Here is a 12,965-nt window from a genome sequence, read left to right on the forward strand (position 1 = left end):
GCAGAACTTAACCTGGTCCTATTTAGAGAGCTTAAAAAGGGAATCAGATATCATATATAACTATCTTATTTAAAACAAAATCATATTCATTTACTGCTGGTGCACATATATAGGTGTTTTTTATACTATCCATAAAGCATATAGTAGGAGAGTCAACAAATACTAAGATTAGAACAGAGACGGCAAATAGGTGCTCTTGGCTCTCATTCTGCGGCCATAACAGCCTCCTCACAAAACTTCATTGATCAGGGTATGTTCACCATCTTTGAATTAAGTAGATATTTTTTTTCTCAGCAGCTTTAGCAGTAGTCACTGTGCCATGGCCTGTCTGCCTTGTTTTATTAATCCTACAGAACAGTGGTTTTTGAAAATTATGAAAAAATTTTATGGTATCAACATTGGGTTTATACCTATTATTTACTTTACATAGCTATTTAAGTGTAACTATATGGCCAGACTGGGGCTAAACTTTTCAAAAAGCAGCAGGACTACCCGGGGCACCTGGCTGGCTCGGTCAGAGGAGCATGTGACTCTTGATCTCGGGGTTTTGAGTTCAAGCCCCAGGTTGGGCATAGAGATTACTAAAAAAAAAAAAAAAAAACTTAAAGCTGCAGGACTACCAAAAGTTATCGAAATTTTTTTCTTTTGTGAGTCAACAAAAAGTAATGGCACAAAATTATCAGAAGCCTTTGGAACACTATTAACATTGACTAATGCAGGCTATTTTCTCCATTGGTATATATAGCCTAGTTCCTTACAAATTGAAAAATACCAAGACACTTTACTGATAATTGTAGTTTTGAGGGGAACTTGATTAGATGAGACATGGAAAAGCATGCAAATTTCTATTATTAGAAACTTACTATAAAAATATTTACATTACTAAAACCTTATGAGTTAATAGGTTGGCTTAATACACTTTTTAAATCTTCTTTAGCATTTTTTATTTTAAATTGATCAGTAATAGGTATTTTGAAACATATTTTCAGTGTTACAATTCCTTGTTTTATTTTACAGATACACCATTGTATTTATCTATTATGCATTCTGCTTGGTATTGATGATGCTGCTCCGACCCCTTCTGGTAAAGAAGATTGCCTGTGGGTTAGGAAAGTCTGATCGATTTAAAAGTATTTATGCTGCACTTTACTTCTTTCCAATTTTAACTGTGCTTCAGGCAGTTGGCGGAGGCCTTTTATGTAAGTTTGATGGGTCAAGTCAATGAAATATATTTTTATGTGTGATAAACAGTATTTTCTCTAAGTATAATTTTGGATCTTTTTCTTTAAAATCGTTTTTTTAATCCTTGAAAATATATATTTTTGCTAAAACATAATCAGTCTTATAAAAAAAATTAAAAATGGGCTTCTTGGAATGGAATAGATATTCTCAAACTAATCAAAGCTGATTTCTATTTAAAGAATACTTTGAATCTGAAGCTTTTAATCTAAGTAGGAATATTTTAAAAACCTGAGTATAAATTAAAAAACAAACTTGTTTTTGCATATAATAAATAGAAATTACTGTTTTTTGGTTTTTTTTTAAGATTTTATTTATTTGACAGAGACAGCAAGAGCAGGAACACAAGCCGGGGGAGTGGGAGAAGGAGAAGCAGGCCTCCCACCGAGCAGGGAGCCTGATGCGGGACTCGATCCCAGGACCCTGGGACCACGACCCGAGCCGAAGGCAGACGCTCAACGACTAAGCCACCCAGGCGCCCTAGAAATTACTGTTGATAATATATACTAACATATATTATCATTAAGTTATGTCTTCAGTTTTTGAGTTACTTTATTAAAGCCTTTTAGGTACAGTAAAAGAATCCTCAGTATATTCTTTATTTTAATATAGCCATTTATTTATTCAGCAACTATTTAGACTGAATTTTGACTCAAAAGATGATTAAGAAAAAGTTGTTAAAGGACTGACATACTAGTAGGAAAGCTATAAGTAGCTGAGAGAATGTAGTATAGTACTTACTTGAATATGTGACATTGAATATTGCAGGGATGTTAGATGCCATCTTTTATGTGAAGCCTACCGGGGTACAGAGGGCAAGGCTTCTGGCCTAAAGGAACTAGGAAAGATTGGCATCACTATGTAGTGTGATAATGAATTTGGTTCTGGAGGAGGATGGCGCTGGGAAGGTGAGCCAAGGGAAGACGAAATTGGAGACTAGTCAGAGGTCTGTTATCCCTCATATTCTAGTTTATAGATGTATTGTTTCAGTTGGCCTGCATAATATTTGAAAATGTGTAGTTCCTTCTAGCTCCTACCATTCCCTGTTTTCTTGGATTTGGCCCACTTCCATTATTTACCTGCCTGGCTGGCCTCTGTAGGTGTTTGAGGTTGCTATTCTTGCTCTAGGGAATAGAGACCTACTCTTTAAGGATTTTAGGCAGAAGAGTGACATGCCTAGGTTTGCATTTTGGAGAGAGAACTTGATAGCAGTGTGGAAGACGGATTGGTGGGGGAAGAGGACCTGGGGAATCAGTTAAGAGGTTATTGCTGCTAGCCAAGTCTGACTGTCTGGCCGAAAGCAGAGAAACACTGGGAATGGAGAGTATTTTGAAGATAGAGTTAACTAAACTAGGTAACTGATTAAACATAGGGGTGAGGGAATAGGACGAAAATATGATAGAGTAGCTTTCTGACTTAGTAACTGGTGAATAGAGCAACAGAAGCAGATATTAGAAGAAGCAAATAAAAGAGGTTGATGAGAAGTGAATCCAGTTTTAGCTGTTCATGGGATATTCACAAAAGTACAGGTAATTATTTATACTAGTCTGGCGCTTAGGAGAGCTGTCTAGGCTGGAAAAATTAGGAATTGTCAGCCCGCACCCTGTGTCCTAGACTGCAGGTGGTGCTCTTGTGTAGAACCTCTCGAGGGGAAAAAGCTGTGGAAAGTGGGCCAGGGTTTGGGACATTAGCCCAGGGAGACTGCCAGATCCCGTTGCTTCATATACTGGAGCTGCCTGTATTGAAAAATGCTTTTTCCCACACTGAACATCAGATCAGGCTTTGTCAACAAGCCTCTGCTCAAAACACATTCGTTGTGAGGATCAAGGAGTTAGTGTTCATTTGCACTAAATATAAATTTATGCAGCCTGCTGAGATTAGTCACAGAGGATATCATACCAACTTGTAATTTTATATTGGAAAAAAAAAAACATAATTTTGGTTTGTAGGGGTGTCTTAGTCACTTCAGACTGCTATAACAGGACCATAGACGAGGTGGCTTGCAAACAACAGAAATTTTTTTCTCACAGTCCTGGAAAATGGGAAGTCCAAGAGCAGGGCACCAGCAGATGTGTCTGGGTAAGAGCCCACTGTGTCCTCATGTGGCAGAAGTTGGGGGGGGCTCTCTTATGTAAGGGCACCAATTTCATTCACGAGGGCTCTACCCTCATGTCCTGATCACCTCCCAAAGGCCCCACCTCCAAATACCATCACATTGCGAGTTAGGATTTCAGCAGGAGAATTTTGGGGGACACAAACATTCTGTACATAACAAGGAACTGTAAGTATCTGAGCAAGTAGAGCAGCAAGTGGCTTCGGGTAGCTTAAGCTACCTGGGTCTGGGGAGACAGACACTGGAGTTATTAGGAAGAGGTTGGTGACAAATTTTACCTGCTTGGAATTATTGAAGCCAGTTTTTAAGTGTGATCCGCATTCGAACCACTAGGGGAACTAAAATGCAGATTCTCAGGCCTTACCCCAAGGCCTAGTTCCTCAAAATCTCAAACTGTTTTACACTCTAGAGTAAGAACCATGCCTGAGCCCAAGACCACCGTGTACTACCCACAAGTTTGGGCCTTGTTAGAAACTTCCTTCCCCCCCCCTTTTTTTTTTAACTTAGATGGCTTTTTACTACTCAGTCTTAAATTTGTATCATTAGCAACATTGTTTATAAATTAAATGGGATTTTTTTTTTTGAATGGTTGGCTGAGGACCTAATAGCTGTCTATGAAGTAAAATGTTCTAAATGTCAAACAAGACATTCAGTTATTTAGTAAGTTGGAATTGGGCCCGTATAGATAAGTCAGAGTTTCTGGCTTCTGCTTTCTGAATTAATATTTGAAATTGTTCCAGATGGGTTCCACTGCAATGTAGAATGATTAGTGGTTTCATAAATTGAAGTTGTTTTCAAATAATTATATGAAAAATAATTCAAGATTTTATTCTCAATTTGTTCATTTGTTTTAGTGTGCTATAAATTGAAAACATTTTGGGGCACCTGGGTGGCTCAGTCGGTTAAGCGTCTGCTTTCGGCTCAGGTCATGATCCCAGCGTCCTGGGATTGGGCCCTGCATGGGGCTCCCTGCTCAGCGGGGAGTCTGCTGCTCCCTCTCCCTCTGCCTGCCTGTCTGCCTACTTGTGATCTCTCTCTCTCTCTCTGTGTCAAATAAATAAATGAATCTTTAAAGAAAAATTGAAAACATTTTAAGAGAAAGGTAGTATTTTATAAGGAAAACTTTGAAGTAGAAATATCTAGAATTTTGACATAAAGAACACTGAATGATCCATTTGTCCTTTGAGGTTTATTGATACATGAACTTTTCTAAAGAGTAATTAAAGCTGTATAGCTTTTCTAACCAATGTCCTCCATCTGGACCACAAAACAAAATTGAGTAATTACTTTCTCAATCCTCCCAAGTTTGGTGCATACTAGTATTCTAGATGCAGACAGAAGTTAATTCTTTACAGTCAATGGATGCCTTAAGGTAGGATCTTCAAAGCTGGGCCAAGGATAGTTTTACATTTTTAAACAGTAAAAAAAAAAAAAAAAAAAGAAGAGTAGTAATTCTTAACATGTGAAAATTATGTGAAATTTGGATTTTATTATCCCTGAAGTTTCATTGGGACATAGCCACACCCATTCATTTATGTATTGTCTGGCTGTATTCCATTACAATGGGGACTTGAGTGACTGAGACAGTGAGTGTATGGCCCACAAAGCCAAAAATATTTACTATCTGGCCCTTTACAGAAAGCTTGCTGACCCCTGCCTTAGAGCATTAGGACTTAAGTCTCTCATAGGACTGGTTGAGAAAGTTTTCACCTATGGGGAGAATTATACTGTTAGAATTTTTTTGATGGTTTATTCAGGAAATTTAATTTTCATTATTATACCAATGTTTGTTTTTCAGATTATGCCTTCCCATACATTATATTAGTATTATCTTTGGTTACTCTGGCTGTGTACATGTCAGCTTCTGAAATAGAGGTAGGAAATCTTTTTTTCCTTTGTTAAAGGTTTTTCTTTTTAATAGATTTTAATAACTGAATAGGAGAATAGTACATATGATATGATATGGTACAACTGATTGATTTAGTAATGGCTAATTGGTTGGCTAATTGATGGCACTCAGTAGCTTTTAGCTTAAGTTTATGAAAGGTTGTATATTGGACTGTATTTGCTTGGGAAATTATGCAGTAGTCTCAACTATCCAGCATGTTGGAGAAAAAACAATCATTTCACATAATTTACCCACATAGAAAATGTTTATTATTGAAATGTTGAAAGTTATTAATACTATTTTGAAGGAAACGTGAAATGCTTAATTGTATATAGAACTAATTTTACACTTTATTTTACAATGGCAACACTGACAGTCATCAGTAATTATATACATTTTGTACTCTTCTATACTTTGTTCCCAATTTTATTTTCTTGATTATGGATGTTTCTACTTTTGCACTCTAATATTTTGGTGATTTGGAAATAATGTCATAGTCACATTAGTTTTGATACTGTTCCTATTTTGAGATCTCCATTTTGTGCCTCTTTTTAGTATTTTAGTGAAAGGCCACTGTTAGAACTCTTTGAGTTATTCCTTTAACTTAAAAGGAATAAAAGTGTTGCTTGCTAATCTAGTGCCTTGGCACAGTCTTCAGGTGCATACTACTGTTGATAAGATACGTGCTGTCTCATAATTCTTTCATAAAAAAGTTCAACCCAGAGAAAGTTAAGTTACATTAGTGAAAGAATGAGAGGGAATGACTTTCAGGTAGAATAATAGTAGAGGAACTAGACAATATTTTTATGGTGATTCAGATCTTTTCATTTGTATACTATCTCCATTTCTCCTTTGTAATCTTTAATCAACAATACAGCGTGTTTAAAGAAGATAAGCAAATTCATTTTGTCACTTTTATCCACTCTAAGGAAAGACTTGAGGGAGGAAATGATTGGATATTTCAATAAAATGAAGTTTTTGAATTTTTATTTATTATCTATACTATGGATAGTTAAATTAGCTTGAAACTTATCTCTCTGCTTCAGGAATCTCTCCTTTATAAAATGTTCATGTACTTCAGTTAGCACTCTATAATGAATCAGAAATAGGGACCTGAATCAGGAAAAGAAAATCTAGTTCTAGGTGAGTTGATGAGTCATTTAATAAGAGAAGGTTGGTAACCTACTGCAGATTACACTTTAGTGTGTTTATTAGCACTTTTAGATACTACTTTTATAATAACTTGTTCCCTCCAATTTCTACATATTAGAGAGCTGTTTAAAGATTAAAGGAAATCAGACTGTTCACATGTCATTTCTGCTCCAATTATCCAGGCAGCAGACTCCCAAGAATACTAGAGATTGAGGAAGTTGGGTGTATATACCTCCTACTTCCTGCCTATAAGACTCAGCTACAGTGGATCAGGGCAGGAAGAAGGCACATCATGTGGAGTTCCCTTCTAGTTCATATCTCTCAGAAGAAACCATAGTGTTTCCAGGGTTGAATGGTGATGTGGACTAGAATTGAGAGACATGGGCTCCTGTTTTGGTGCTGCCCCTGAATGTTTATTATGGCTGTCGGGAGCCTCGGTTTCCTCATCTGTAAAGTGTAGTGGCTAGACTGAGTAATTTCTTGAGTCCTTTTTAGGTCAAACATTGTGTGATTCTGAGGTTATTGTGTGGAAACAGTACATTTATTTTTATTGGAAGTATTAACATACAGTGTTATATTAGTTTGTGTACAATATAATCATTCAACAGTTTGATATATTACTCAGTGCTCATCACGACATGTGTACTCTTAATCCCCTTTTTTCACCCACTTCCCCCTGGTAACCACCAGTTTGTTCTCTGTGTTTGAGTCTTTTTTCTTTTGTTTTTGTCCTTTTTATCCTTTGTTTCTTAAATCCCACATATGAGTGAAATCACATATGAGTGAAATCATAATGTCTTTCTCTGACTGACTGACTTCACATAGCATTATACCCTCTAGGTCTATCCATGTTGTTGCAAATGGCAAGATCTCATCCTTTTTTATGGCTAAGTAATATCCCATTGTTTGTATGTACCACACCTTTGTCCATTCATCTATCCATGGACACTTGGGTTGCTTCCATATCTTGGCTATGTAAATAATGCTGTAATAAACGTGGGAGTGCACATATCTTTTCAGATTAGTGTTTTCATTTTCTTTGGGTAAATACCCAGTAGCGGAATTTGGTAATTCTATTTTTAGTTTTTTGAGGAGCCTCCATACTGTTTTCCACAGTGGCTGTGCCAGTTGGCATTCCCAGTGCACGAGGGTCCTTTTTCTCCACATCTTCACCAACGTGTGTTTCTTGTGTTCTTGATTTTAGCTACTCTGACAAGTGTAAGGTGATATCTCATTGTAGTTTTGATTTGCATTTCCCTGATTAGTGATGTTGGCCATCTGTATGTCTTTTTTGGGAAAACTGTCCAAGTCCTCTGCCCATTTTTTTAATCAGATTGTTTCTTGGGTGTTCAGTTGTAGAAGTTATAGGAGATATATGTATCCACATCCATATTAATATATATGCCCATATATATTAATATATATATATATCCATACCCATATTAATCCCTTATCAGATATATCACTTGCAAATATCTTCTCCCCTTCATTAGGTTGCCTTTTTGTTTTGTTGATGGTTTCCTTTACTGTGTAATAGCTTTTTATTTTGGTGTAGTCCCAATACTTTGCTTTTGCTTCTGTTTCCCTTGCCTGAGGAGACCTATGTAGCCAATGTCAAATCACTGCCTATTTTGTTCTAAGAACTTTATGGTTTCACGTCTCACATTTAGGCCTTTAATCCATTTTGAGTTTATTTTTGTGTATGGGGTAAGAAAGTGGTCCAGTTTCATTCCTTTGCATGTAGGTGTGCAGTTTTCACAGCACTATTTATTGAAGAGACTGTCTTTTCCCCATTGTATATACTCTTGCCTCTTTTGTCCTAGATTAATTTACCATATATGCATGGGTTTATCTCAGGGTTTTCTATTCTGTTCCACTGATCTATGTGTCTCTTTCTTTGCCAGTAGCTTACTGCTTTGATTACTACGGCTTTGTAGTGTATCTTGAAATCTGGGATTGTCATAACTCCAGCTGTTTTTCTTTCTCAAGATTGCTTTGGCTATTTAGGATTTTTTGTGGTTTCAAACAAATTTTACAATTATTCTAGTTCTGTAAAAAAATGTTGCTATTTTGATGGGAATTGCATTATGTAGATTTCTTTGGGTGGTATAAACATTTTAACACTTGGGTCTTCCAATTCGTGAGCATGGAATTTCCATTTGTTAGTGTCACCTTCAGTTTCTTTCATCAGTGTTTTATAATTTTCAGAGTACAGGTTTTTTGCTTCCTTGGTTAAGTTTATTCCTAGATGTTTTATTATTTTTGTACAATGTAAATAGGATTGTTTAATTTCTCATTCCGCTACTTCGTTATTAGTGTATAGAAATTCAACATATTTCTGTTCATTAATTTTGTATCCTGCAACTTCATTGAATTCATTTATCAGTTCTAGTAGTTTTTTGGTGGCGTCCTTAGGGTTTTCTGTATATAGTATCATGTCGTCTGCAAATAGTGGAAGTTTTACTTCTTCCTTACCAATTTGAATGTCTTTTATTTCTTTTTGTTTCTGTAGCTAGAACTTCTAGTACTCTGTTGAATTAAAGTGGTAAGAGTGGATCTCCTTGTCCTGTTCTTGATCTTGGAGGAAAAGCCCTTGTTTTTTCACCATTTAGTAAGATGTTAGCTATGGGATTTTCATATACAGCCTTTACTATGTTGAGGTACCTTCCCTCTAGACGAACTTGGTTGAGAGGTGTTTATCACAAACGGATGTTGTGCCTTGTCAGATGCCTTTTCTGCATCTGTTTAGATGATGCTATGGTTTTTATCCTCTCATTAATGTGATGTATCATGTTGATTGATTCGCAAAGATTGAACCACCCTTGCCACCTGGAATAAAACCCACTTGATTGTGGAGAATAATTTCTTTATTGTTCCATTTGGTTTACCAATATTTTGTTGAGGATTTTTGCATCTATGTTCATAAGAGATATTGGCCTGTAGTTTCCCCTTTTTGTGGTGTCTTTATCTGGTTTTGTTATTAGGGTAATGCTGGCCTCATAGACTATATTTGGAAGCTTTCCTTCTCTTATTTTTTGAAGTAGTTTGAGAAGAATGGGTTTTAATTCTTCTTTAAATGTTTGGTAGAATTCACCTGTGATGCCATCTGGTCTTGGACTTTATTTTGTTGGGAGTGTTTTGATTACAGATTCCATTCCATTGATAGTAATTGATCTGTTCAAGTTTTTTATTTCTTCCTGGTTCACTTTTGAGAGGTTATATGCTTCTAGGAATGTATCCATTTCTTTAAAGTTGTCCAATTTATTGGCATGTAATTTTTCATAATATTCTCTTAACATCCTTTGTATTTCTGTGGTGTCGGTTATTTCTCCTCCTTTTCTAGTTTTGAGACCTTTTTTTCTTGCTGAGTCTGGCTAAAGGTTTATCAATTTTGTTGATCTTCAAAGAGCCAGCTCCTGCTTTAACTGATCTGTTCAATTTTTTTTTTTTTAATCTCTATTTCATTTATGTCTGCTCTAATCTTTATTATTTTCTTCCTTCTACTGGCTTTGGGCTTTGTTCTTTTTCTAGCTCCTTTAGGGGTAAGGTTACATTGTTTGAGATGTTGCTTATTTCTTGAGGTAGGCCTCTATTGCTATAATCTTCCCTCTTAGAACAGTGTTTGCTACATCCCAAAGATTTTGAACCATCGTAATTTTCATTTGTCTCATGTATTTTTGATTTCCTCTTTAGTGTCTTGGTTGACCTATTAATCATTTAGTGACATGTTGTTTAGCCTCCATGTATTTGTGTTCTTCCTAGACTTTTTATTGTCATTTCTAGTTTCATACCTTTGTGGTTGGAAAGATGCATGATATGATTTTGACCTTTTTAAGTTTATTGAGACTTGTTTTGGGGCCTAACATGTGATCCATTATGGAAAAGATCCCATGCACGCTTTGAAAAGAATGTGTAATTCACTGTTTTTGGATGGAATGTTTGAATATATCTTTTAGGTCCATCTGGTCTGATGTGTCATTCACAGCCATTGTTTCCTTATTGATTTGTCTGGATAATGTATCCATTGATGTAAGTGGAGTATTGAAGTGCCCAACAATTACTGTATTACTGTCAGTTTCTTCCTGTCTGTTAATAGTTGCTTTATGTATTAGGTGCTCCTTTTTTGGGTGCGTATTTATAATTGTTCTATCCTCTTGTTGGATTGTTCCCTTTATAATTATGTAGTATCCAGTATCCTTTTTGTCTCTTGGTACGGTCCTTGTTTTAAAGTCTTTTTTGTCCAATATAAATATTGCTAACCTAGCTTTCTTCTAACTTCTATTTGCATGATGTGTTTTTCGTTCCCTTCACTTTCAATCTTGCATGTGTTTAGGTCTGAAGTCTGTTAAAGGCAGCACTTAGATGGGTTGTTTTTTTATCCATTTAGCACCCTATGTCTTTTGGTTGTAGCATTTAGTCCATTTATACTCAAATTATTGATAGGTATATACTAATTGCCATTGTTACTTGTTTTACTGTTATTATTGTAATTCTCTGCTCCTCTTCTTTCTCTTTCTCCTGTGGTTTGATGCCTTTAGTGTTATGCTTGGATTTCTTTCTATTTGTATATGTATTATAGGTTTTTGATTTGTGGTTACCATTACATTCATATATAACTTCTCATGTGTATAGTAGTCTTACTAAGTTGTGGGTCACTTTAGTTTGAACCCATTCTAAAAGCGCTAAATTTTTACCCCCCACCCCTGCCATGTTTTATGTATATGATGTCCTACTCTACTTCCTTTTGTGAGTCCCTTGACTGATTTTTATAGATATATTTGATTTTACTGTTTTTGCATTTTACTCTCCATACTGGTTTTATATGTGGTTAATCTTTAATTACATGTTTGCATTTACCTGTGACATTTTTTCCTTTCATAGTTTTCTTACTCATGGGTTTTTTTCCACTCAAAAGAATTCCCTTTAACATTTCTTGTATGACTGGTTTAGTGGTTGGGGAAACTCTCTCTCCTTCAATTCTGCATAACAGCCTTGCTGGATAGAGTATTCTTGGTAACAGGTTTTTTTTCTTTAGGCATTTTGAATATATTGTGCCACTCCCTTCAGGCCTGCAGAGTTTTTGCTGAAAAATCACCTGATAGGCTTACAGGGTTTCCTTTATGTGTAATTGCTTTCTTTTCTCTTGCTGCTTGTAAAATCTCTATCATTACTTTTGCCATTTAATTATTATGTGTCTTGGGTTTTGTTAGGTGCTGTCTGTGCTGCCTGCATCTGGAGGTCTGTTTTCTTCCCCAGATTAGGGAAGTTTCAGCTTTTATTGCTTCAAATAAATTTTCTGTCCCTTTTCTGTCTTCTTCTGGGATCCCTATTATGTGAATATTATTATGCTTGATGGTGTCACTGAGTTCCCTTAACCTAGTCTCATTTTTTATTACATTTTTTTCTGTTTGTTTGCTGTTCAGCTTGGCTGCTTTCCATTACACCAGTCTTCCAGATCACTGATCTGTTCTTCTCCTTCCTCTATTGATTCCCTCTAGTGTAATTTCCATTTCAGTTATTAGTTCTTCATCTCCAAGTGGTTCTGTTTTGTATTTTTTATCTCTTTATTGAAGGTCTCACTGAGATACTCTGTTCAATTATGACCATTATTTTGAGTTATCAGACATGTTGCTTAGCGCTCTTTCATTTGGGACTTATTCCTCAGTCTCCTCCTTTTGTCTTTTTCTTTGAATTAGAAAAGTCAGCTACAGCTCCTGATTTTGAAAGTAGTGGCCTTATGAAGAGGTCCTGTGGTGCAGTGCCCCGTGTTCACCAGAACCAGGTGCTTCAGGGCACACCAGGCAGGGTTTGGTCACTGTGCTGTCAGTCTGGGGCCACCGAGGGCCTGTAGCTGGGCAGGATTGGCAGTCAGACCTGATGCCTGCCCCCCTTCCGTCTGTTGGGGCTGCAGTTACATCACTCTCCAGGGCACTGCTCTCCCTTCCCTGTCCCTTGAGAGGTTTTTGCTGGTTGGTGGGGCTGACAGTCACACCAGATGCTTGTCCCCAGTCTGTTGCAGCGACCGTGGCAATGATCGGCAGGGTACTTCCTCTGCCTTTTCGGTTATAAGGTTTGGCTCTTGGGCACACTGGCGTATGTGATTGTCTTCCCCTCTCCCCAGGGCAGGAGCCACTTTGGAGTGGTGCCATCTTTCCTGAGGTTGCTTGCAGAGTGTGTGGGGGCAGGAGCTACTTTGGAAGGTACCTGCTGAGTGAATCTGCAAGAGAACACGGGTTGGGTGTGGTGCTAGCAAGCTAGGTGGAGAGTGTGCTGCTGGTTCCTGCAAGTGTCTGGGTCAAGGTTGGGATATGTGCTAGTTCTTTTGTTCTTGGAGAAGTTTCCTAAAGATCCCTACCGTGCACATTCTGAGATTAGTAAATCTCCTTCACATATACCCCTGGTGCTCTTCAAACTGCTGCTTCTGTGCTGTGTCTCTGCTAGGTGGTTAGGCTGGCTCTTTTTTGTTTTCTTCAAATTTTTATTTAAATTCTAGTTAGTTAACCTATAGTGTAATATTGGTTTCAGGAGAATTTAGTGATTCATCACTTACCTGTTATGCTGGCTCTTTAATGG

The 12,965-nt window shown here is 36.9% G+C and overlaps 1 protein-coding gene across 6 annotated transcripts in view; it reads left to right on the plus strand.

Moving 5' to 3' along the window:
- Positions 1 to 12,965, plus strand: part of JKAMP (JNK1/MAPK8 associated membrane protein) — a 61,944-nt gene that overhangs the window by 12,122 nt on the left and 36,857 nt on the right. For all 6 annotated transcript variants that reach the window (XM_064571121.1, XM_064571120.1, XM_045900968.3 and 3 more), the window contains 2 exons: positions 1,018 to 1,199; positions 5,151 to 5,227. In XM_064571121.1, the coding sequence (XP_064427191.1) occupies positions 1,018 to 1,199; positions 5,151 to 5,227 (259 nt within the window). The remainder of the gene's footprint in view (positions 1 to 1,017; positions 1,200 to 5,150; positions 5,228 to 12,965) is intronic.

This window comes from Mirounga angustirostris, unplaced genomic scaffold, assembly GCF_029215605.1.
Source record: "Mirounga angustirostris isolate CCGP_5_RB_7025 unplaced genomic scaffold, mMirAng1.0.hap1 SCAF_9, whole genome shotgun sequence".
NCBI lineage: Eukaryota > Metazoa > Chordata > Mammalia > Carnivora > Phocidae > Mirounga > Mirounga angustirostris.